The 27,355-nt window shown below is 37.6% G+C and overlaps 1 protein-coding gene across 5 annotated transcripts in view; it reads right to left on the bottom strand.

The window, feature by feature from the left end:
• Positions 1-27,355, bottom strand: part of NOX4 (NADPH oxidase 4) — a 185,948-nt gene that overhangs the window by 79,009 nt on the left and 79,584 nt on the right. For all 5 annotated transcript variants that reach the window (XM_044943413.1, XM_044943414.1, XM_006075176.4 and 2 more), the window contains 3 exons: positions 26,402-26,566; positions 26,223-26,285; positions 5,097-5,157 (listed from right to left, as the gene is read on the bottom strand). In XM_044943413.1, coding sequence (XP_044799348.1) covers positions 5,097-5,157; positions 26,223-26,285; positions 26,402-26,566 — 289 coding nt within the window. The remainder of the gene's footprint in view (positions 1-5,096; positions 5,158-26,222; positions 26,286-26,401; positions 26,567-27,355) is intronic.

The raw sequence follows: 27,355 nt of genomic DNA, 5'->3' as shown, positions 1-27,355 counted from the left end.
ATCATTCAGATGTAGACTTCAAAATCATGCTTTTAATTCAATCAGATTAAAATCCAAGTCCTTCCGTAGCCCATAGAGTCTGACCTCCCCCCACTGTCCTCCTGATCTCATTTCCCACCACCATCATTCACTGACTGTATACCAGCCCCACTGGGATCCTTGCCTTCCCTGGATATCCAAAGTCACCCCCACCTCAGGGACTTTGCACTTACTGTTTCCTTTGTCTAAATGTACTTTTCCCTGAAATCCACCTGATGTATTCCCTTATCTACTTACCTGTCTATTCAGAAATCTGTATCTAAAATAGTCCTACCCCTATCTAAAATAGCACTACCACCCTTCACCATTCTTACTCCCTTACCTTTACTTTTCTCATAGCACTTATCACTACCTAACACACTACATATTGATTTGATTTTGTTTCTGGGAGGTCTTTATTGACTAGAACACAGTCTCTATGAGAGCAGGGACCTTGTCTATTTTGGGCAATGTTGTATCTATAGAACCTAGTGCAGCATCTGGCATAAACCAAATGTTTAATAAATATTTGTTAGCCAAAACTTACAAATAATTAAATGCTGTCCTCTACAAATGACTAACCATTATAATTTGCTAGTCATAGAAACAACAAAAGTATATTTCTTGTCACTATAGATCACTTCTTTTGGCATGTCCTTCAACAGGAGTACTTTTATTGTTTTGCATTTTGCAACAACCAAAGCTATTCACAGATATATTTAGGGTAGGGTAGATGTCATCATTCTTCCAGAACATATCATTATAAAATAATAACATTATTATAATTTAGAGTAGTCATAATCTGACAAGAGGCTCCCCTAAATGGAAAAAAAAATACTTAGAATATATTATACATATTCTGTTTTAATCTTTTCAAAAGCAATCATCTAGATGAAGAAGTATAAAACATGCCTGGCTAATATGAGTAGAAGAAAACAGAGACAGACAGTTATCACCTCTTTCTTGGACCAGTCTCTAACGAGACCGCTATCTAAGATTACGGTAGTGTAAGTGTCTGTGTGTTCTGTGAACAAGGCAAATCCAAAATGGTACATGGCCCTGTTTTCCTGCTTTCAATTCTCAAGTTAATCATATCTTTAGGTAGCAGCAAGATTTACAAATAGACAGGATGGGAACTGATAACCAAGATTCAAGGAAAAACCATTATGTGATACACACAACTGGCCTTTTGTTGGATGTCCATCCAATAATCATGAATCCATTAGTTACTGAGTGGAAAAATGACAAGATTTTCAGATTAATTACATGTGGGTATTAGGTATATAATGTTTTATAGTAAAAGTCAAATCTCTCTAGGGTAACCTGCTACTTAAACCAATTAAAATAACCAATGGTGAGACATTATCCAGTAGTAATGATACCTAACGAAGAAAGTAAAAAAATATTTGGGACTATGAGAATGATAATCAGGCCAACTGGCAATCAAAATGTAACCATACATTTGAAATTGGAAAGCAGGACTGATTTCTAGAAAAACAACAGGTTTTTTCAGTTCAAAGAGAAATCTCCTCAGATAATTCACTCCACCCCTCTATCATTATCATTTCAAGGAAAAACCTGAATTGCAGAATTAAAGAGGTTTGAAGAGTCTTCTACACTTAATGAGTCTTTCACATACTTAGGAGATACAACTAGTGTGAATGCTTAGTCACTTCAGTCCTGTCTGATTCTTTGCAACTCCATGGACTGTAGCCCACCAGGCTCCTCTGTCCATGGGATTCTCCAAGCAAGAATACTGGAGTGGGTTGCCATGCCATCCTCCACAGGATCTTCCCAACCCAGGGACTGAACCTGCCTCTCTGTGTCTCCTACACTGCAAGCGGATTCCTTACCACTGAGCCACTGGGGAAGCCCAGTGCCTCCTTGTCCTGTGCTCTATAGCTGCTTTATGTACTTCTTGGGTACTCTTACAGCTGGGTGTGGCGGATTAGACTTAGATTAGACCCATGAGGTGGTACTAAACCTGTTCTTTAGAACTGCCTAGGCAGAACATACCGGGCTTTCCTGGTAGTTCAGTTGGTAAAGAATCTATCTGCAATGCAGGAGACCCTGGTTCTATTCCTGGATCAGGAATATCTGCTGGAGAAGGGACAGGATACCCACTCCAGTATTCTTGGACTTCCCTTGTGGCTCAGCAGGCAGAACATATTTCAGGGAAGAACTAGTCACAGTAAAACATTTCTCAGTCAGTTTAAAAAGTAAACCTCTGTTATTCAACTTCTTAAGCATCTCTCTGGTATATTTTCTATACCTACTGCTTTTAATATGGAGTAATACATAATACAAATTCTTGTAGAATAAAAATAAATAATCCTTGATTTCAGCAATGCTATTCCCATTTTTCCTTCCATAATTATTTTTATAAGACAGCCAAAACATTTTCTGAACTAAAGTGGCAATGGCAGAATTATTTCGTGGTTCTCTGCATGAATGCCTGACATTTTCCCCCAAATCAACAAATATTTAAAGTCAACAACCAATAAAGTCTGTTAATTGAAAAGCATCTAACTGGAACTGAACTCTCTGAAGAGAATGAGCTTGTTTCCCCCTCCATGGCACTGTACATTAAAAAAGAGGATAAAATTAAAACTATTAAAAACTCCTAATAGACAACATTAAAATAAATGATTAGATAATGACAATAGAAAATAACTTTATGAAGAAACTTGGTAACAATAGCTAGTAATAAGCCATGATAAACTCTCTCCTTACCCTGATGAATTAAATTATGACTTCATTGCACTTGTTTCCCTTCAGATATATAACTCTATCGATTATCATTCATTGCTAAAGTTAATTCTTACTATATTGGGATTCTTACCAGAGAAGAATTTCACTCATTTTTTATTTGTCAAACAGTGCAAAAAAAAAAAAAAAAACTCTTTACTTATATCAACTAGTTCTGGAATTATGGGAATTACTATTTCTATACAACATCAGAATCCTTCTCACAATGAACTACCATAATCTCTTTCGAAAGCTATCAAATAAATAATATGAACAGAAGCTTGATTTTTTTCATTGATTCCAAATAGGTCATCCCTGCTCAAATATCTTTGGATTAGTTTCATCGTCTGCCCATTAAATCCTATGCTGCATATTTCCCCCATTCTTTTCTCATCTCCAATTCCAAGTTGACTGCTCTTTCTATAGACAAAGAATTTTATACACACTATTATTTTTAAGTGTATCACACAAACTTTTTCAACATATTTTTCTAAAATATCCCTTCTCTGTTACAAAACATCTTGTCCTTTCCTGATTTTTACAATAAATAGCCCCCCTTTCTAATACTAACTTCTTAAACGGCGCTTGCAAATACATCCTCAGTTTCCAGCCTCACTCCTGCACTGATTCCTTCTCCTCTGCCTTCCAGGACCAATCGGTCTTCCCTTGATCCTAACCCTGTCCACTAGCAAGTTATCAGCACCACTTTCACTACGATGCTTCCGATGCTTCAAGTGCTCCCTAACATCTCCAGGCTGTTCTAACACCTTGTCAAGGCATTCAAGATCTGCACCAGGTTGACTCAATGCTTTTACCATACTACTCCCCAAAACGTTATCTTTACTTCTGATAGCCTTATTTAAGAAACTTACCTTTCTTGAATAAGGGCAAATTTACCTGGCCTGATTTTTGACAGTGCTGTGGGTCACCTTCTTTCTTCACCTGCCTGATTCTCAAGTTGGGCTTACACTCCGTCTTCTCTGTGAAGCTTCTCATATGGCCCTAGATCACACTGACTCTGCCTTTTTATGATTCCCTATAGTTTTCACAAACCAACTCCTAGTGCAGGACTCAATTAAAAAATTACTCTTTATTTACATTTGCATCCTTTCCTTTGGGAAACCAAAAGAAACAATCAGCCAACAAGTTAACATTTACTGATCACTCACTGCCAGTCACTCTGTTGGGCCGAGGGAATATAAGAAGGTGTAATATTTCTTTTATTTACTCACAGCTCTTAATACAATGCACCTTTCAGATAATAATAAAAAAAATCAATAAAAGAGCAAAATATCACCAACAGATCGGCTACTATAAATGACCACCATTCCAAAGATGTTGTACATTTGTTATATATATATACAGATAATATCATGCAAAAGGTCATGCAGGAACTAGATTTGTGTGATTGCAAATTAAAAGACGCTTGCTCCTTGGAAGAAAAGTTATGACCAACCTAGACAGCATATTAAAAAGCAAAGACATTATTTTGCCAACAAAGGTCTGTCTAGTCAAAGCTATGGTTTTTCCAGTAGTTGTGTGGATATAAGAGTTGGACCATAAAGAAAGCTGAGTGCCAAAGAATTGATGCTTTTGAACTGTGGTGTTGGAGAAGACGCCTGAGAGTCCCTCGGACTGCAAGAAGATCCAACCAGTCCATCCTAAAGGAAATCAGTCCTGAGTGTTTCCTGGAAGGCTGATGTTGAAGCTGAAACTCCAATACTTTGGCCACCTGATGAGAAGAACTGACTCACTGGAAAAGACCCTGATGCTGGGAAAGATTGAAGGTGGGAGAAGGGGACAAGAGAGGATGAGATGGTTGGGTGGCATCAACAACTCAATGAACATGAGTTTGAGTAAACTCCGGGAGTTGGTGATGGACAGGGAGGTCTGGCGTGCTGCAGTCCATGGGGTCACAGAGTCAGATATGACTGAGCAACTGAACTGAACTGAATCCTAGGTGTTGAATATTTTGAAAGTAAATACACTAATTTTAAAATCACACTCACTAAAACATACATTTCAATGTTCTCACTGTTGCCAGTACATCTGACAAGCAGGTAGAAATCTATGATTTACAATCACGTGAACAACACACTATTAACAATTACTGATATCCAAGGTATCCCAACTCCAAAAATACATCTTATAAGGAAAAAAGATAACACTTGAATATCAAAAATGTACAAGCAAAGAAGGAAAACAAAACAACAGCTTGAGAACATCATACATTTCTAAACATGTTGGTCATTCCATTAGTTAAACATTAAAATTATTGTATGACCTACTATTTTCAAAGCATATATTTTAAAACTCTATGTTCTACATACCTGTCCAGTCTCCTACTATCTTAAGGTGGACCCCAAATGTTGCTTTGGTTTCAGTAGGACACTAAAAAATAAATAAATACTGGAATCAATTCTGAATAATAATTATGTATTACCAGACTGTGATTCAATTACTACTTTTCTTCTCATAGCACATCTCCAAAATCAATAGAAAATAGAAAGGAATGGACTAAAAATCTATACAGATCCTCATTAGTGGGGGAAAAATAAAACAATGCCAAGCAGTCAATAAGACAATACCCATTTCTCTAAAAACCCATACATATTTATATAAAACAAACAATACACATAGCCTAAAACTGCTAGGGTATCTAATCACAAATCTTGTTTAAGTATCCTCTGAGTTGAAATATTTATGAGGACACAGCTTTTAACCACAAAGGAAGAAATGGAGACTAATAATTTTAGTGTCTTTTTCTTCACAGATATTATTATACACTTCACATTTTAATAAATTCCAGTGAAATTAAAAAAAAAATTATCAGCATGACCTGATTTCATTATGTCCAGTGAAGGAACTCCTACTGAAAGAGTTTTATTTCATTCTCTCCCTTAATTCTCAAAAAAATCTAGAGTAAAATGTAAGGGTACCTGGAAAAGGGAGTGAACTGTGGTACTGGAGGTAAGAAAAAGTATCTGTGGTCCCATGTTTAGGAAATATAGAAAATAGCCACATAGCAAAAACAGGAGAATAATTTTCAGTTCACAATAAGAAAATGCAGAATCTCCTTTTAAGAATCCCAACCTCCTTCCACAATTCTAAAATTTAAAATTTCTCAAAAATGAGTTTTTTTAAATGGCCCATTTGGTGGTACTATCCAACTGAATTGATGGGAAGGTAATGATGTGAGGTTAATGAACTTTTATACAGAAGTACTTTCCTAATGAAATACTCATTTGTTTAAGAATGCTGCCTCATATCCTGTTAAAGATCTTATGTAATATATTAAATATGTATATTTTTATTTTTAAAAAAGCCTCAAAATTCTGAATTCTGAAAATACATCTAACATAAGAATTACGGGTAAGGGATCATGCGCATGTGACTGCACAGTGTTCACTGAGTACCATGGGCCAAAAGCACTGCCAAGCTCATTTCTAAAAGCTCATGAAAACCCTGGTGAGTTGTCTTGTATAGTTAAGAAAATTGAGTAGAGTAGATCCAAGACAGAGTTTGGATCCAAGTCTGTCTGTCTATATACTTCTTAACTGTGGCAGGCCACTGTCTCCACTAAAGCAAAGATATGGAAAATGGGTAAGGATTGCATGAGAAATCAAATGGAGTAGAAGGAGAAAAAAGGATCTGCTGAAGATGAGTAGAATCAATGTGCTGTTGTTTAGTCAATAAGTCCTGCCCAACTCTTTGTGACCCCCACGGACTGTAGTCTGGCAGGCTCCTCTATCCATGGGAGTCCCAGGCAAGAATACTGGAGTGGGTTGCCATTTCCTTCTCCAGGGCATCTTCCCAACCCAGGGATTGAACCCTGGTCTCCTGCACTTCTCCTGCATTGCAGGTGAATTCTTCACAGCTGAGCTACTGGAGAAGCCCTTAGAATCAATGTACAACAATATAAAGAAAAATATGGGCTGAAGTTAAAGCACAGATAAAAGAAAATGGCAGTGGCTCTGAGGGCCCTGTAACACAGAATGTGTTACATGAAGCAAGTTGAAGATCCTCAAGTTCACTGTGTTGACCAATTAATATAGGTCACATAAGGATGCTCTAGGTGAAGTCACCATGGAGATATGTAAAAACTCATCAAAGAAGAATGACAGATTGGAAGTCAATGAAAACACTAAATAAATAGTTAGGTATTCATCATCTGTTCATGACAAATTATAAACTAAAAAGCACATGTTCAGGGTCGAGATCTACTGTAACTTGGAATTTCCAAACCACAATATGACAGTCGGTGTTTCTAATAGAATTATTACTATGAACAGTAGTTTAAAATATTGAAACACATCAAAATATTATAAAAATTATACTATTTAAATATTATCGATACTATTAAAATTATATTATTATACTTATAATTTTGGGTCTAATATTTAATTATTTAAAGTACATTCTAGTTTTTAATAACTCCAATTAGTTTTGTCATTAGTAAATCTCCAAACAAAATGATGTGATCTGTAAAGACCACCCACCACTTTGGCTTCACACTACTTAATGCTGGCCAGAGCCTCTATGTAGTAAAAGCTGTAGCCGCCAGAAAGCAAGGCTCTCAGCAGAGTTCTAGGCTACCAATCTGATCGTCCACATGTCTCTTGATGTTTCCCTTACTGTGAATTAAATCTCAGGTTATGAAAAGACCTAAGCCAAGAAGACAGAACAGGGAGCAACAAAGTTAGTCTTTGTATGTCTGAGTGCGCATCTGGCTTGATTTAACCTTATAATGTATTCTAAAGGAAATGTGCATTTTGCCAAATATTCACATCTCTGTTCTATTCTTTCAGTGCAGATCCTATGAATGATGACTACATATGATTTTAACATTCCCCCATGTCTTGTAGTAGCCTTTAAACCTCCCTCTTCTAAATGCTGGCCAAATGCATCAGGAAAGCTTTAAAACCTGATCTAGTTGTGAGTCGAGGAAACTCAATATTGTTTCTCCCAAACTCTTGGGAATAATGCCGTTATAAATCACTAATACTTCCTCAAATTTGCTAGGAATTAAGAAGATAGATTTTAACAGAGTCTTTTCCCAATCACAACACCCCAAATTTGAAGGAGGCCAAAACAGAATAGCACACAGAATGACTTCTGCATGTGTGTTTTGAAACAATGACTGAAAATCTTAGAATCACATATTAGTAGCTTTCCACAAATAATGTTCGGATTCATTGATGTTGTCTAAAGCAGTGTAGAGATTCTTTAATGTTGTTTCACCGTCTTTTTAAAGTTGCTTAGAAAACTTCTGAAAGGGAATAAATAATATTCATATCTATGGTTGTCTTCTCTTAGAACATTATAAAGAAATATGGTAATGACAAATTGTTAGTTAAAAACATTGAAGGAAAATACATGTAATAAAGTTCACATTATTAAAATAAAAACAGATATTAATATTCTTCCTCAATACACAGAAATACACTGATGAGAATATATAATATATTTTAAAAATATTAACTCCTGGGAGGTAAATTAAAGACAGAGAAAATAACTCATTTCATACACATCAAAGCATTGCTGAGTCTTCCTTTAGTCTCACTTAAGTTTCCTAGGGGAAGAGAATGGAGTATGGCTGATGTTGACCTTAATGTAAGTAGCAGAATAGTCATCAACTAGTTTAAGGAGAAGTAGATAAAGTGACAAGGAGAAGGCAATGGCACCCCACTCCAGTACTCTTGCCTGGAAAATCCCATGGATGGAGGAGCCTGGTAGGTTGCAGTCCATGGGGTCGCTAAGAGTCGGACACGACTGAGCGACTTCACTTTCACTTTTCACTTTCATGCATTGGAGAAGGAAATGGCAAACCACTCCAGTGTTCTTGCCTGGAGAATCCCAGGGATGGGGGAACCTGGTGGGCTGACTTCTATTGGGTCACACAGAGTTGGACACGACTGAAGTGACTTAGCAGTAGCAGATAAAGTGACAGAATTTGCAACAGCCCTGGAGGAATGTGTGCTTTGATATCCTAGACAAAAACAAACCTTTTCTTCAAATTATTTGTTCAAAATGACATTGGGTTTCTAATGTGCTCAAATGACTAATGATTTTATAACTGTCCCACAAAAATATAAACAGATATTACATAATCATCTTACATTTGAGAACAAAATGTAAAAATTATGTCACTGCACAAGAATTTATCCAACACGGAAAAGAAATTTAAAAGCCACAATGGGTTTCTTTTTAAATCAAGAGGTTTGCAATAAAAAATAAAAATAATTCTAAACTGCATGTTATTATAGTAAGCATTAAATTTTTAATGTAACAAATATCTTAAACCAGAGAAAATGATCACAGAATATGATGTTCTTTAATCATTATTGTCACATCTTTATTTTTAAATCTCTTTTCCAAAGCTCTAGCTTCACATTTTCTATGCCTACTAGATAATTTCCACCTGAAATCCACTCTAAATTGTAACACATCCAAAATCGCTATTATCTTATTTTCCAAATTATCTTTTTCTAATTCCCATAGATCTGGACATAGAACCTACATCCTACCAGAAAAGAGGTTCAAATCTCAGAGTTCTGCCAGGTATTTCTCTTCCTGCTAGAAATCAATCAACTTTCAAGTTCTTTCAAATCATATTACCAAAGAAAATGTCTGATCATTGCAGTCTCCTATTGATTAACCTTTCATGTCCTTCTATAGGAAAATACGTTTTATAGGCGTCCCTGGTGGCTCAGGTGATAAAGAATCTGCCTGCAGTGCATGAGACCTGGGTTCAGTCCCTGGGTGGGGAAGATCCCCTGGAGAAGGGGATGGCAACCCTAGTATTCTTGCCTAGAGAATTCCACGGACCGTGGAGCCTGGTGGGCTACAGTACACGTGGTCGCAAAGAGTAGAACACGACTGAGCAACTAACACTTTCATAGGAAAATCCACGTATTCTTTCTTTCCTACAGTCTATGACCAACCACATTTGTTCCAAACCCTTTCCAGTTTTATATTCCATTGTTTCTCTTTGATTCACTCTAATCCAGCTAAACCAACATGGATCAACTAGTAGATTTTCTTGTTTCTTCATTTCCCCACATACTATTAATAATGACTTCATTCCCATTCTCATACTGAACACTAGCAATTCTTTAAGACGTATCTCAAAGGCCACCGCTTTCATGAAGAAATCTTATTTTCCCATGCTATAAAAATTCTTAACTTCCCTGAAATTCCAAATTACTTGACTTTTACATCCTTTATTATGATTCCACTTCTTTAATTTGGCATAATTTTTTTCTGGTATTAATAGACTTAAGTGTCTTGAGATCAAGAATTATTTCTAAATCATTATATATTCCACATCATCTTACACTCAGCAGATATGCATTCAAGTATGAGTTAATGTAACACTGGAGAATGAACCTGAGAGTGAATAAGGACTTCAACAATGGGTGATTCTTCTAAAATGTATTCATTCCACATGTATGTTTTAAGTATTACAAAGTTACAGGAGCTCCTGTAATTTCACAAATGAGGACCATTCTAAAAGTAAGGCAGGAGATAATAAGCCAGCGAGAAGCCCATCACAGTTAGCGTAACATCTTGACTCTAAACATTTTGACAAATACAACATTTCATTATTTACTGTTTTACTTGAAGGAAAAATTAGTATTTAGTCATGTATTTACATGAAAAAATATGCTAAATATTAAACAGAAATCTCCTGGAAATGTATGTAAATGAGATTTTCATTGACTTCAATGGAATATGTACATTTATCTCAACTCCCTCAAAAAAAACCAACCCACTAAGATAATACTTTAAGAATATAAAAATATAGACAATACATGGGGAACAATACCAACAATGGAAAGATGTAAGCATATTTTGAAAGACAAAATGTGGATGAGATGGTGGTTTGGGAACTGACTGAAACAAATTTCAGAGCTGAAATCCCACTATCTTCAAAAAGGGGATCACCTTGAGAACAAAGTCCATCCTTCCTACCTAAGTTTGGGAAAACTCGTGTTAAAGAGACAATAGGAGAAAGCTGAAGTTGGATTTATATAATTTTTTAAAAAAGAGAAGTGTCCATGTCTGTGTATGGGACAACTTGATGTCCCCAGATTACCTCACCCCAAGCACAAGGCAGGCAACTCTATTCCCCAAAAACCAAACACAAGTTGGACAAGCAGAGGAGGGCCAAAAAGGGCTCAGGATGCAGGAACAACCTGCACAGGAAAGATTTAATACAAGTAGCCTAAGTGCCGTTTCACATTTACACCTCCCAGACTGAGCTCGACAAATCCTCATCATGACCTGCTCTCTCCACAGCCCTTCCTATCTTAGTTAATGCAGCTCCAGTTGCTCAGACCAAACCAAACCAAACAAAACCTTAACTCTTCTAGTCCTTCACATACCCAATCTAACGAGAAATCCTGCTAACTCTAACTTTCAAATATAGCAGGAACTGCCACCAGCTCCACTCTGAGCATCATCACACCCTGGTTGGATGACCTCAGCAGCCTCCCAACCTGTCCTCTGCTCTGCTCCTTTCTCCCTTCATCTTAACACCGCAGCCGGAGTGACCCTGTTAAAAAGTAAGCCAGATGATGTCCTTCCTCCACCCAGAGACCTCCAATGGCTCCTTCCTCTCTCAAAGTAAAAGCAAAAGCCCTTGCAGTGTTATATAAACCTACCAGATCTGACTCCTCATGATTTCTCTGACCTTATCTCCTACCATCTTTCCTTTGTCTTAGTGTATTCCAGACACACTGATCTCTGACCTCCCCAACTCACTCAGACACACACACACACACACACACACACACACACACCACACACACACACACACACACACACACACAGATACAAGTCAACAGATATCAACTATAACTCAAGGTGAGAACTGCCTGGTGTTTGAACAGAAAAATGACATGATCTGGTTTTCACTTCAAAATGATCACCCTGGTTGCTTGTTAAGATTAAATGGTAGGTGAGTAAGGCAGATGGATGGAGAGCCACCAGGAGGCTATTGAGAGAGTCGTAGACAGGACCTGGGTGACAGCCACAGAAATGGGGAGTATACTTCGGAGGTAGAACCAAGAAAATCTGGGTGGATTGTTGACTATGTTTTTTTAAAAAAAATGACAAAAGTCAAGAACAATGTCCAGATTTTCAACTTGAGCAACCTGGACAACTGAGCTGGTATTAACTGAAGTAGGAGAAGACAGGTAAAGATTGTTCAATTTTAGAAATGTTAATTTATGATGTCTGTTAGACACCCAAGTGGAAGTTCCTTGTAGACAACTGAATATGGGTTCTTGAATTTCAGAGGTGGGGCCTGGGCTGGAGACATAAATTTGGAAGATGATAGTGTACAGATACATCAAGATTAGATAAGACCATTAAATAAATGAATCTAGCTGGAGAGGAAAAGAAATTCAAGGAATGGACACTGGAGTGTTCTTATATTTACAGGTCATGGGATGATGAGGAACAGCAAAAAAAAAAAAAAAAAACACACAACTGAGTAAAAGTACCCAGAAACCGAGGACACCAACCAGGTGAGTGAATATCCTGGAAGCAAAATGAAAGCAGTGTGTCAATAAAGAAGTGATCAGCTGGGCCAAATGGTGCTGAAAGGTCAATCCAATTAAGGACTGGGAAATGACCCTTGGACCTAGAAATAACATGGGCACTGTTGACCTCAAAAATGTTTAAGTAGAGTGGTATGGGCAAAAGTTGGTGGATTTAGAAGGAATAAGAGGAGAAGAATTAAAGAAGTGAGAAATGGGGCAGTAGCTGAACAGAGATCTGAAGTCAAGAAAGGATCTTATTGATCATTTTCTCTTTGGTACCTAAGTAAAAGGAAGCATTCAAAAATACCAATTGAATAGATCAAGTTTAATATTAAACAACAGGTTTGCTCTGAATACACTGACCTATTTGAGTTCATATACCATGTAGGCTCATATCAAGCACCAAAAGAATATTTTCTCCAGGGAAAAAGTCAAACTAGAACAATTAGATAATGTCAACTTTTCAGAGAATTCAGATACCCTGTTAAGTTTCCTGAACACTTAGTGACATTCTGGAGTGATTCCTATCACAGTGCCTGCTCTATGTTTAAGACACACTGTTGCCTTGCTTATCTATCATCTATCTCAGCTGAGTTTCTAATGTATCTAAGAAAAAGATTTGTTAAACCCTAGAGAAAAGCAATTTTTAAGAGTCAAATAGATGAGACCAAGACCCAAGATCAAAACAACCGATGGAGACGTTCTGGTTTTATTTAAATCCATGGAATTAAATAAATAATTAAAAAAAAAATACTTTGCCAGTCTTAAGAAATCCATGGCCACTCTTGTCTGGTTTTCACTGAAAATGGGAAAGACTAAACCCAAATGACTGGATGAACGACGAAAAACAAAAAGTAGAAAAATGATGGGATATGCAGGCATGCTATGTAAAAGTACAGACAATAACAGACTAACAACTAGACTTTCCTGTGACTCATGGAAAAATATGTGAAATCAGGTTATCCAAGCTTAAAAATAATGAATCATACAACTTAGAATACAGATGTCAGGAAAGCACATGCCTAATTTTGGATAAAAACAATAATGAAAGGATATAGAGATATTATGAAAACTTTAATCAATTACTACAATAAAAATCATGTTATGTATTATTTGAAATTTACATAAAATTAATAATAATTAATATCTACCTCAGTTAAATACTAAGAGATATTACACTCAGTAGTAAGCAATAGGTTTCATGCTTTCTTAAGTTTTGGCTTTTTTAAAACTATCTCTGATTTATGCTTCAAATTAGATGAGAGCATTCCTTAATGCATTTGTTTTGGTAGAAAATCCCAACTTTGGTAATTACAGAGAACAGCTAGAAAACACTTAAGAGATCAACTACTTAGTCAAAAATAAAATGAGAATTCTACCCAAGATTTTAAGCCAATAAAGACTGAAAGATGGAGAAGAACCAGAAAACTTGAATTTTGACTTCAACTTTGTCATCAACTGTGTTACTTTGGTTTCTTTGATCCTTTAAATAATTTATGCTTTAGGTACCTCCTTCCCCCACAGCAGCCAAAGAAACAAGTAAATCTGCTGTTTGGACTACACATTTTTAAAGTTCAAGAACTTTCGATAAACTAGAATTTATATGTGTCTCAAGTTTAAGTTTTGAAAATAGAATTATCTCACAAAAGGTATATTTTAATACATCTTTTACATATTTATAGTTATAAAAACATAAAAACATATATACATACATAAATTTAAATATATCTATCTGCTAGTCACTCAGTTGTGTCTAACTCTTTGCGACCCTATGGACTGTAGCCCGCCAGGATCCTCTGTCCATGGAATTCTCCAGACAAGAATACTGAAGTGGGTTGCCATTTCCTTCTTCAGAGGATCTTCCCGACCCAGGGATCAAATGTGGGTCTCCTGCATTGCTCCAATACTTTGGCCACCTGATGTGAAGATCCAATTCATTGGATAAGACCCTCACAAAGGGAAAGACAGAAGGCAGAGGAGAAGAGGGTGACAGAGGATGAGGTGGTTGGATGGCATCACCGACTCAATGGACATGGGCATGGGCAAACCCTGAGAGATGGTGAGGGATGGGGAGGCCTGACGTGCTGCAGTACATGGGGTTGCAGAGAGTTGTACAGACTTGGCACTTGAACAATAACAACATCTAAGTGTCATGTATAGTGGAAACTGTTCAGGTCCTCCTCCCTCCTCCCTTTGGCCAGTTTTCAGCATTAAAACTCTCATCTCCCCTATCTCCTAGCTGCTAAAAAGTGTTGCCTGCTGAGTTCACTTCTGAGACTCTCCTGAGGAATCACCATTCACAGCAGAAAGCTTCTCCACCCATGTCTAAGCATCAAATCCAAGGACTGTAATTTGGGAGTATAAGGATTTGTCCTCCTGACTTCAAGAAAGGACAGTTCAGGACTATCATTTTCCTCCCAGAGCTCCTGTGTGACCTGCTGAGGCCTCTGTGGCCTGAACTTTTATCTTGCCTCATCTGTCCCTCACTCCTTACCACATGTGGACCTGTGCCTGTGTGTGCGGGCACACTAAGTCACCCAAGTCATGTCCAAATCTTTGCAACCCCAAGGATTGTAGCCCAACAGGCTCTCTGCTCATGGGATTTTCCAGGCAAGAATACTGGAGTGGCTTGGCATGCCCTCCTTCAGGGAATCTTCCTGACCCAAGGATAGAACCCATTTGTCTTATGCCTCCTGCATTGCCAGGCAGGATCTTTACTACTAGCGCCACCTAGGAAGCTCTTGATCTAAGCACACTCCCTGACAAATTTCTGGCATGCAAATCTCTACTCTCAATCTGTTTTTCTGGAAGCCCAACCTCAACATCCAATCCTAAGGGCTAGTAAACCATAAGAGGCACCACCAGTCCTTCACATGACCGTTTCTAAACCATTCTGTGATCACAGCTCAATCAGTTATTTCATGATGGAGAAATAAGCAAAAAAAAAAAAAATTCAGTTTAATTCCATTTTGATTGGTCAGTCATTATCAGAAAAAAAAAATCATAACAATTTCTAACTGACTGAGACCTTACTGTGTATCAAGCACCACACTTAGCACTTGGTTATATCTTTTAAATTCATATTCAGAGCTACAATCTTGTTCAGTCACTCAGTAATGTCCAACTCTTTGAGACCCCATGAACTGCAGCAGAACAGGCTTCCCTTGTCATTCACTATCTCCCAGAGTTTGCTCATAGTCATGTCTATTGAGTCGGTGATGTCATCCAACCATCTCATCCTCTGTTGTCCCCTTCTCCTCCCACTTTCAACCTTTCCGAGCATCAGGATCTCTTCAAATGAGTCAGCTCTTCCATCAGGTGGCCAAAGTCTTGGAGTTTCAGCTTCAACATCAAACTTTCCAATGAACACTTAGGACTGATTTCCTTCAGGATGGACTGGTTGGATCTTGGAGCAATCCAAAGGACTCTCAAGAGTCTTCTCCAACACCACAGTTCAAAGCATCAATTCTTTGGAGCTCAGCTTCTTTTTTGGTCCAACTCTCACATCCATAAATGACTACTGGAAAAACCAGTTTTGACTAGACAGACCTTTATTGCTAAAGTAATGTCTGTGCTTTTTAATATGCTGTCTAGGTTTGTCATAGCTTTTCTTCCAAGGAGCAAGCGTCTTCTAATTTCTTGGCTGTAGTCACCGTCTGCAGTAATTTTGGAGCCCAAGAAAATAAAGTCTGTCACTGTTTCCATTGTTTCCCCATTTATTTGCCAAGAAGTGATGTGACTAGATGCCATGATCTTAGTTGTTTGAATGCTGAGTTCATTATTATTATTATCCATGTTTTATAAAGAAGTAAACGAGGATACATGTGTTGATTATCTTGTCCAAGATCATAGTACTAGTAAGTGGTGGATCTAATCCAAGTTGTTCAGGATCCCAAAATCTATGGTCTACACAACACCCTCTGATCTCCATCAACTTTAGTCACCAAACATGTGCCTGCTGGTTGTACCCTGAGAGAAGGCAAGTGCTATAGCAAGAAACAATCACAACATTCTGAAAAGACCCACCAAATTAGCATGCCTTCTTTATGTAGCAAAGTCAATGTCAAGTATAAGAAATGATGAAGCACTTTAAGTAATGAAAACTCCAGTCTTTGGGTTTCTATTACACCAGTGCTCAAAACTTAGCTTTATTTTGACTGAAATTATGAAAAATACTACAGTGCTTCTGTACCTTATTTTTGTACAAACTTTTTCCCATTTTCAGTTGTAAAAGCATAATCTCCATTTCTATGAAGACCTACAAAACCTTCTAGAATTAACACCCAAAAAAGATGTCCTCTTCATCATAGGGGATTAGAATGCAAAAGTAGGAAGCCAAGAGTTAACTGGAGTAACAGGAAAATTTGGCCTTGGAGTACAAAAGGAAGCAGGTCAAAGGCTAACAGTTTTGCCAAGAGAACACGCTGGTAATAGCAAACACTCTCTTCCAACAACACAAAAGACTCTACACATGGACATCACCAGATGGTCAGCGCTGAAATCAGATTGATTTTATTCTTTGCAGCCAAAGATGGAGAAGCTCTATACAGTCAGCAAAAACAAGACCAGGAGCTGACTGTGGCTCAGATCATGAACTCCTTATTGCCAAATTCAGACTTAAATTGAAGAAAGGACCATTCAGGTATGACCTAAATCAAATCCCTTACGATTACACAGCATAAGAGACAAACAGATTCAAGGGATTAGATCTGATAGAAAGAGTGCTTGAAGAACTATGGATGGAGGTTCATGACATTGTACAGGAGACAGGGATCAAGACCATTCCCATGGAAAAGAAATAAAAAAAGCAAAATGGCTGTCTGGGGAGGCCTTACAAATAGCTGTGAAAAGAAGAGAAGTGAAAAGCAAAGGAGAAAAGGAAAGATATAAGCATCTGAATGCAGAGTTCCAAAGAATAGCAAGGAGAGATAAGAAAGCCTTCCTTAGGGATCAATGCAAAGAAATAGAGGAAAACAACAGAATGGGAAAGACTAGAGATCTCTTCAAGAAAATTAGAGATACCAAGGGAACATTTCATGCAAAGATGAGCTTGATAAAGGACAGAAATAGTATGGACCTAACAAAAGCAGAAGATATTAAGAAGAGGTGTCAAGAATACACAGAAGAACTGTACAAAAAAGATCTTCACGACCCAGATAATCACGATGGTGTCATCACTCATCTAGAGCCAGACATCCTGGAATGTGAAGTCAAGTGGGCCTTAGAAAGCATCACTACGAACAAAGCTAGTGGACGTTGATGGAATTCCAGTTGAGCTATTTCAAATCCTGAAAGATGATGCTGTGAAAGTGCTGCACTCAATATGCCAGCAAATTTGGAAAACTCAGCAGTGGCCACAGGACTGGAAAAGGTCAGTTTTCATTCCAATCCCAAAGAAAGGCAATGCCAAAGAATGCTCAAACTACTGCACAATTGCACTTATCTCACACGCTAGTAAAGTAATGCTCAAAATTCTCCAAGCTAGGCTTCAACAGTATATGAACTTTGAACTTCCAGATGTTCAAGCTGGATTTAGAAAACCCAGAGGAACCAGAGATCAAATTTCAACATCCGCTGATCACTGAAAAAGCAAAAGAGTTTGAGGAAAACATCTACTTTTGCTTTACTGACCAATGCAAAGCCTTTGACTGTGTGGATCACAACAAACTGTGGAAAATTCTTAAAGAGATGAGAATACCAGACCACCTGACCTGCCTCCTCAGAAATCTGTATGCAGGTAGAAGAGCAACAGGTATAACTGGACATGGAACAACAGACTGTTCCAAATTGGGAAAGGAGTACATCAAGGCTGTCTACTGTCACCTTGCTTATTTAACTTATATGCAGAGTACATCATGAGAAATGATGGATGAAGCGTAAGCTGGAATCAAGATTGCTGGGAAAAACATCAATAATCTCAGATACAGATGACATCACCCTTATGGCAGAAAGTGGAGAAGAACTAAAGAGTCTCTTGATGAAAGTGCAAGAGGAGAGTGAAAATGTTGACTTAAAACTCAACATTCAGAAAACTAAGATCATGGCATCTAGTCCCATCACTTCATGGTAAATAGAAGGGGAAACAATGGAAACAGTGACAGACTTCATTTTGGGGGGCTCCAAAATCACTGTAGATTGTGTGACTGCAGACATGAAATTAAAAGACACTTGCTCCTTGGAAGAAAAACTACCACCAACCTAGAAAGCATATTAAAAAGCAGAGACATTACTTTGCCAACAAAGATCCATCTAGTCCAAGCTATGGTTTTTCCAGTAGTCATTTATGGATGGGAGAGTTGAACTATAAATAGAGTGCCAAAGGATTGATGCTTTTAAACTGTGGTGTTGGAGAAGACTCTTGACAGTTCCTTGGACTGCAAGGAGATCCAACCAGTCCATCCTAAAGGAAATCAGCCCCGAATATTCATTGGAATAACCGATGTTGAAACTTAAACTCCAATACTTTGGCCACTTGATGTGAAGAAATGACACACTGGAAGAGACCCTGATGCTGGGAAAGATTGAAGGCAGGAGGAGAAGGGGATGACAGAGAATGAGATTGTTTGATGGCATCACTGACACAATGGACATGAGTTTGAGTAGGTTCCAGGAGTTGGTGATGGACAGGGATGCCTGCATGCTGCAGTCCATGGGGTAGCTAAGAGTCCGACATGACTGAACAACTAAACTGAACTGAACTGAATCTCCATTTTAAAAATTAGATGAAATTCAAGCAACTTGAATTTGTGACCAATGTATATTTTATATATTTAAATTTTCCTTATATTGGCACACTATATTAAAGTAAGTATTAGACTTTTCTAGCAGGGGAATTTACTTGACTTTCAACTTTCCACAATATTAGAAGAGCTGAGTAGTGTAGACAATATAAAACTTTCAATTGCATAATTCTCCTGAAAATACATTTTTATAGTTTCAGTAAATTTCTCTTTACAACAATAATTATTTTTTTGTTGACTCCAACATGTATGTCCTAAAGCAACAGGATTTTTAGAAATAGGAATGCACTGAACATGGTCAGGAGTGAGGCAGGAGCCAGCCAGGGTGGAATAGCTGACAACACCTTTCAGACAGGCAGGTCTGTGTTTCTGTCTTGCCTGTCTCACTAATCAATTATATTACTTAATATCTTCGAGTCACATTATTTTCTGCATCATACAGAGTTAATAATACACATCTTTGGAATTGCAGAATTAAATAATGTAATATTTGTAAAGTTTAAGAAGGAACCTCTTAGGCATTTAATTAGTAGGTACTGTTATCCTTGACAAAGACAAGATGTGTATAAAATTTTAGTGGGGTTTGGCATATGGGAAGTCACTTTGTTTTGTTTTGTTTTATTTCAAAGGGACCCATAAAGGAACTAGCCAGAGAAAATGCTTGAAAAGCATTCATTTTACATGTAAGTGCCAAACAGAAGTAATTGTACAAAAGAAGGAAATGGCAGGAAAAGACAGTAAATTAACATAATAGCATAATGTAAAATTTAGCCCAGAAATGTTTTTGCTTTACTCAAATTCATTTCCAGGCAGCAACATGATTCACTGCTTTTCTTTTTTATGAAAACAGAAACTCCCTTAGGGGATGGTATGAGTGAGCCAGCTAGCAAAACCCCAAATCTGAGAGGGCTATAAGTCGTTTCCTAAGCCTACACAAAATGCATCGTACACAGATGGTCTGATGAAAAGAATCTTCCTTTGCCTTGAAAATTCTTTTGGAAGCCAACTATCGTTGCAATTTAAAATATCTATGAGACTTAATTATTTTTAAAACAATGAAACCTTAAATTGATGTTTAATAGGGCATAATCAAAACATATTAAAAAAACGATGTTTAAAACAAGGATGGATGGGAATATAAAACATACACTTGCAAAGACAAGATCTATTTTGACCCACAGGTTCCAAGGCAAACCTAAAAATACTGAGAGCATTTGGCAAATGTTGTTTAGTCGCTCAGTCATGTGCAATTCTCTGTGACACCATGGACTGCAGCACACCAGGCTTCCCTGTCCTTCAGAATCTCCTAGAGTTTGCTCAAAGTGATGTTCACTGAGTTGGTAAGCCATCCAACCTTCTCATCCTCTGTCGACCCCTTCTGCCTTCAGTCTTTCCAAGCATCAGGGTCTTTTCCAATGAGTCAGCTCATCTCATCAGGTGGCCAAAGTATTGGAGCTCTGCCTTTAGCATCAGTCTTTCCAGTGAATATTCAAGTTTGATTTCCTTTAGGACTGACCAGTTTGATCTCCTTGCTGTCCAAGGGACTCTCAAAAGTCTTCTCCAGCACCACAGTTCAAAATGTCAAATTACCAACAGAAATTAGGAACAAGTAATTTTCCATTGGTAGCCCTGAGAATGGGGCAGAAGTGAAAAATGACCTGCTGGCTCTGACCAGACGTTCTCAGGAAATGGTTTGCACTTGACTTTAGTGGTTCTTCCCCAGCCACCTTTGTCACAAGTCCTGCTCCTTTTCGTAGCTAAAGATAGTCGTCATGACCTTAAAGATTAGACTCAGAATCTGACTGGAAGCTGGCTCTTTGACTGACAGTCATGTCAGCCAAAGCATTTCTTGCTTCTCCTTGAGTTCAGTTCAGTTCAGTTGCTCAGTCGTGTCCGACTCTTTGTGACCCCATGAATCGCAGCACGCCAGGCCTCCCTGTACATCACCAACTCCCCAAGTTCACTCAGACTCACGTCCATCGAGTCAGTGATGCCATCCAGCCATCTCATCCTCTGTCGTCCCCTTCTCCTCCTGCCCCCAATCCCTCCCAGCTTCAGAGTCTTTTCCAATGAGTCAACTCTTCGCATGAGGTGGCCAAAGTACTGAAGTTTCAGCTTTAGCATCATTCCTTCCAAGGAATATCCAGGGCTGATCTCCTTTAGAATGGACTGGTTGGATCTCCTTGCAGTCCAAGGGACTCTCAAGAGTCTTCTCCAACACCACAGTTCAAAAGCATCAATTCTTCAGCGCTCAGCTTTCTTCACAGTCCAACTCTCACATCCATACATGACCACTGGAAAAACCATAGCCTTGACTAGATGGACCTTTGTTGGCAAAGTAATGTCTCTGCTTTTCAATATGTTTCTCCTTAATTCCTCTTTTTCTTTTCTCTGCCTTTATCTTTCAAGTAAGAGACGGGAGGAAAAGATAATCCATCTTTTAACTATTTCTCAAGGTAAGTCCCAAACACTGATTATATATTAAGTGTTTTTCACTCTTTCAACAGATACATATTGTATTACTCTGTGTACCAGACACTGAACTATGAATGTATCCTTCAAAGGGCTCCTGAATCTTAAGGTCTAGGAGGAAATGTTAGTCATTCAGTTGTGTCCGATTCTTTGCTACCCCATGGTAGTAGCTTGCCAGAGTCCTCTGTCTGAGGGATTCTCCAGGCAAGAATATTGTTGTTGGTTCCCACACCCTTCTCCAGGGGATCTTCCTAACCCAGGGATTGAACTTGGGTCTCCTGCCTTGCAGGCAGATTCTTTACCACCTGAGAAACAGGCATTAAACAAGTAATTTAATGGCACTAATTGCTGAAGAGAATATGCAGTGTCTTATAAGAGGAAAAGGTCAAGAGAATGTGTGGTATTTGGGGTGTGAATAAATGGAAGACACATTAACTGGTTCCCAGGGCAAAGAGATTAGTTTAGACAAAGAACTTAGAGTGAGAAAGTAAAAATGGGTTTAAAAAATGGATGAGTAAAATTTAATGGGACTATTTGTTAAAGAATGTTTGATAAACCATTAACGGGGTAAAAGACATAGTGAATTTTTAAGTGATATATAGTAAGCACTATTTTCCAAACTATTTTAGGTCATTTTTCCCTTGTTTTTCTTAGGGAATCTTCAGAGAACCACGTTCCTTTAAGAGAACCAAAGAAGCGTCCTAGAAGCAGCAGAAAGAATAAGGAAAAATCTTGTCTTAATTGAAGAAAGTAAGAGAGAAGAAAAACTATGATGGATACAGAATCCCAGGCATCCACCCTTTTCGCCTCATTCAACACACTCTGATGGAGAAGGAAATGGTAACCCACTCCAGTATTCTTGTCTGGGAAATCCCCTGGATATAGGAGCCTGGCAAGCTCTAGTCCATGGGGTCAGAAAGAGTCGGACAGGACTGAGCAGCTGAACAATAACAACAAAACTTTGAACCTTTTAGTCATATTTCTACACCTTAGGATTTCAAGGCTTCCTCATCCTTCACTATCTCCCAGAGTTTGCTCAAATTCATATACATTGAGTTGGTGGTGATACCTAACCATCTTATCCTCTGCTGCCTTCTTCTCCTCCCACCTTCAATCTTTCCCAGTGTTGGGGTCTTTTCCAATGAGTCAGTTATTCACAACAAGTGGCCAAAGTATTGAAGTTTCAGCTTCAGGTGAATGAATATTTCAACGAATATTCAGGACTGATTTCCTTTAGGACGGACTGGTTTGATTTCCCTGCTGTCCAAGGGACTCTCAAGAGTCTTTTCTAGTACCACAGTTTGAAGGCATCAATTCTTCAGTGCTCAGTCTTCTATATGGTCCAGCTCTCACATCTATACATGTCTACTGGAAAAACCATAGCTTTGACTATGTGGACCTTTGTCAGCAAAGTGATGTCTCTGCTTTTTAATATGCTGTCTAAGTTTGTCATAGCTTTTCTTCCAAAGAGAAAGTTCCTTTTCAATTTCATGGCTGCAGTCACCATTGGCAATGATTTTGGAGATCAACAAAAGAAAATCTGTCACTGTTTCTACTTTTCCCCCTTCTACTTGCCATGAAGTGATGGGACCAGATGCCAAGATCTTCATTTTTCAAATGTTGAATTTTAAGCCAACTCTCCTGTTTCTCACTCATCAAGGGGCTCTTCAGTTTCTCTTCATTTTCTGCCATTAGAGTGGTATCATATCTGAGGTTGTTGACATTTCTCCCAGCAATCTTGATTCCAGCGTGTGACTCATCCAGTCCAATTATTTTCATGATGTACTCTGAATATAAGTTAAATAAACAGGGTGACAATATACAGTCTTGATGTACTCTTTCCCAACTTGGAACTAGTCTGTTGTTCCATGTCCTGTTCTAACTGCTGTTTCTTGAACTGAATACAGATTTTTTAGGAGACAGATAAGTTGGTCTGGCATTCTCATCTCTTTAAAAATTTTTCAGTTTTAACTGATCCACACAGTCAGAGGCTGTTGTCAATGAAGCAGAAGTAGATGTTTTTCTGGAACTCCTTTCCTTTCTCCGTGATCCAAAAAATGTTTACAATTTGACTCTGGTTCCTCTGCCTTTTCTAAACTCAGCTTGTACACCAGCAAGTTCTCAGTTCACATGCTGCTAAGACTAGCTTCAAGGATTTTGAGCTTTACCTTGCTGAAAGAAAGTGAAAGCGTTAGTTGCTCAGTCTTGTCCAATTCTTTGTGGACCTATGGACTGTAGCCCTCCAGGCTCTTCTGTCCTTGAACGCGATTTGGTAATTGATAGAGTATAGTATTATAGTTTTAACATTCTTTGGCAGTGCTCTTCTTTAGAACTGGAATGAAAACTGACCTTTTCCAGTCCTGTGGCCACTGGTGAGTTTTCCACATTTGCTGACATATCAAGTGCAGCACTTTAACAGCATCATCTTTTAGGATTTCAAATAGCTCATCTGGAATTCTATTACTTCCCTAGCTTCATGCACAGTAATGCTTCCTAAGCTCCACTTGCCTTCACACTCCAGGATGTAAGGTTCTAGATGAGTGATCACACCATCATGGTTATCCAGGTCATTAAGACCTTGCTGTATAGTTCTCCTGTGTACTCTTGTCACCTCTACTTAATACCTTTTGCTTCTGTTAGGGCCTTATCATTTCTGTCCTTTATCATGCCCATCCTTGCATGAAATGTTCCCTTGATATCTCTAGTTTTCTAGAAGAGATCTCTAAAAGAGAAAGTCTTTCCCATTCTGTTGTTTTCCTCTATTTCTTTGTTCATGTAAGAAGGCTTTCTTATCTCTCCTTCTATTCTCTGGGACTCTGTTTTCAGTTTGGTATACTTTTCCTTTACTTCCTTGCCTTTTACTTCTCTTCTTTCCTCAGCTGTTTGTTAAGCCTCCTCAGACAACCACTTTGTCTTTTTGCATTTCTTTTTCTTTGGGATGGTTTTAGTCACTGGTTCCTGTTCAATAGTATGAACTTTCATGCACAGTTCTTCAGACGCTGTCTACCACATCTAATCCCTTGAATCTACTCTTCATCTCCACTGTATAATCATAAGGGATTGGATAAATAACTCCTGCTTTTTCTTTAAACATTTGACACTTTCTCTTGGTTTGTGTTATTCCTTAAATACAAATATTTCTGGCCTAGCCATCTTCACAATTACATGCTCTCAAGGGGCAAATTCACACTGCAAATAAAAATTATAAGACTTGCTAACATAAATTGACATATGCTTGATAATTTTCACATTCCAGATTCTGTTCTACATGCTTTATTTGTAGCAGTTCATCTGAACTCATAAGGTGTGTGTGAATAGCTACTGTTTTTATAATAATATTATACTAAGAAATGAATGTACAAAAAAGATGAAGTAACTTGGCAAAGGTTTCCAAGTTTTCAACTTGAATAATACATCACATTTAACAGCGGTTCCAATAGGGGCTTTCCAGGTCATGCTAGTGATAAAAGAACTGTCTGCCAATGTAGGAGACATAAGAGACATGGGTTCTATCCTGGGTCGGGTAGATCTCCTGGAGAGGGCATGGTAACCTACTCCAGTATTCTTGCCTGGAAAATCCCATGGACAGAGGGGCCTGGAGGGCTACAGTCCATGGGGTCACAAAGAGTTGGACACGACTGAAGTGATCTGCAAACAGCACAGCCAATTCCAGCAGAACTCCATCTCTAAACTTTAGCATGTCAACACGCTGTTTTTCTGGACCTCCCCCCATAATTTGTTCAATTCTAACATGTAAACATGTGGTCCCTGTCTCAGTTACTTTTGTTAGAAACTGAATAAAATCCTAACTTCCATCATCAATGGAAAATACTAAATAAATTACACTGTGTTTCTGCCGTGACATACAGTGATTAAAAATAATGAGGCATTTACAAATACAGTAACATGGAAAGTTGTCCATGACCTATTGGTGAGTAAAAAAGATAACTTTAAAACAAAGGATCCAGCAAATGAATGGCAGACACCCATATATGCCAAAGAATGTAAGAAAATATCTGTAAGACTTTGTCAAACTTAAGAACAGGACTTGGGAGAGGGGTAATGAGGAAAAGTCATGATGTGATCCTATATGCTTCTGAATTATTTACTTTTTTCATAATGGGCTCATGCCATTTGTATAAGGCAAAAAATAATATTAGGAAATGGGCTAACAATATTTGATGATACCATGATTTAGCTAGATTTCCCCGCATTATTTGTTCTATTTTATTTTTCTGACTTTATTTTTCTTTTCCTTCTCCATACACAGCCTAGATGCCAATTACACTGAGCTTTTTCTTTTCTAAACATTTTCTTATGCTTCCATCTCAACCCACAGTACTCTAGTTCCTTAAATTTAATTTCTCTAAAGAAAATCATGCACATTTTATACTTTGGTACATATTTTATAAAAAGAAGAGTCTAAATATTCAGGAAATTTTCTGCATTTTGAATCAAAAATATTTTATAAATTAAACATAATATTTCCTGAAGTTTAAATTTTAAGAAAATAATTAATAGTTACAAAGTTTCTGTCTAGGTAATTATATTTCTTGTAAAAAGATGGTTTACTTAAACATTAAGAATATTGTGACAGCCTTGAATGATTTTTAGAATGAGGTGGAGTGCACACACGCACAAAGAGAAAGATGCATTTCATTCGAAACATTAGAAAATCCAAAAACAAGTTTCTTACCATTGTGAGAGTAAATGGATGGTTTTCTAATGCAGACACACTGGGACAATGTAGAATAATGTACTAAAAAACAACAAACAACTTTTAAATGACCAAGAAAGAAGTTCAAATATCTTAATAATGCTAATTTTGAAAAAACAGAATAAGGGTATTTTAAAAGTTGCTGGACACTGACTCACCTGGCCAGGTCTTGCTTTAAAATTTTCTTTGACCATTCGGATTTCCACGACATCTGACGGATGACTTGTGACTGAGATGATGGTGACTGGCTTGTTGCTCCGGATACACCTGTAAAGCCTTTCAGCACAATATAGGCACAAAGGTCCAGAAATCCAAAGCCAGGTCTAATGGAGAATTTTTGAAATACACTTTAAGAAATACTTGTGTTATAGGACTCTTTATATCCTCCCTCACTGCTTATTTGACACATTACAGTAATAATACAGCAATGATAATTTAATCTGTATTTGAAATAACAAAGTGTAAAGAAAAATGAGTAAAAAGCAACAGATGCTCACTGCAACTTACTGAAACAAGAGTAAAGTATAAAATAGAAGGGAAAGTAATGTCAGGACCCTACCCTATCCTATAATATTATAAATACTGAGTTGTAAAATCAGTTTATTGAATGCTTGATATTATCTGCTTGGGCTGTGCTAAAATACATTATATGCATTTTTTTTAATATTCACAATAACTCTTTGAAGCAATTATTGTCAGCTTTAATTTTCTAATGAGGAAATTGTGGCTTAAATATGTAAATATACTCTGACCAACCTCTATAAACATGTAGGAGAAGAAGAATACAAAACCAAATTATCTTGCCACTATCAAGGGTATAACTACCATTAACAGGTGGTTTATTGGTTCATATATCCTTCATATATCCCACAAGAAATATATGTTGTATATATACAATATCTTTCTCTAAAGGAAGAAGAAAGAGAAGTAAAAGCTCAAGTAAATCTGGAGTATTTTAGTAAAAAATGTACCAGTCAAATATTTGTTTAAAAAAAATGAGAACCCTAGGTATTTTTAATGCACACAATATGCATGCATAATATACAAAATGTATAACCAATATAAAATATGTATATGTACATATTTTTAAATATGGGCATACCACATGTGTT

The sequence above is a fragment of the Bubalus bubalis genome, chromosome 5, assembly GCF_019923935.1.
Source record: "Bubalus bubalis isolate 160015118507 breed Murrah chromosome 5, NDDB_SH_1, whole genome shotgun sequence".
In the NCBI taxonomy this organism is placed as follows: domain Eukaryota; kingdom Metazoa; phylum Chordata; class Mammalia; order Artiodactyla; family Bovidae; genus Bubalus; species Bubalus bubalis.
The sequence above is the reverse complement of the archived record's forward strand: the minus strand, read 5'-3'. Positions and strand labels throughout refer to the sequence as shown.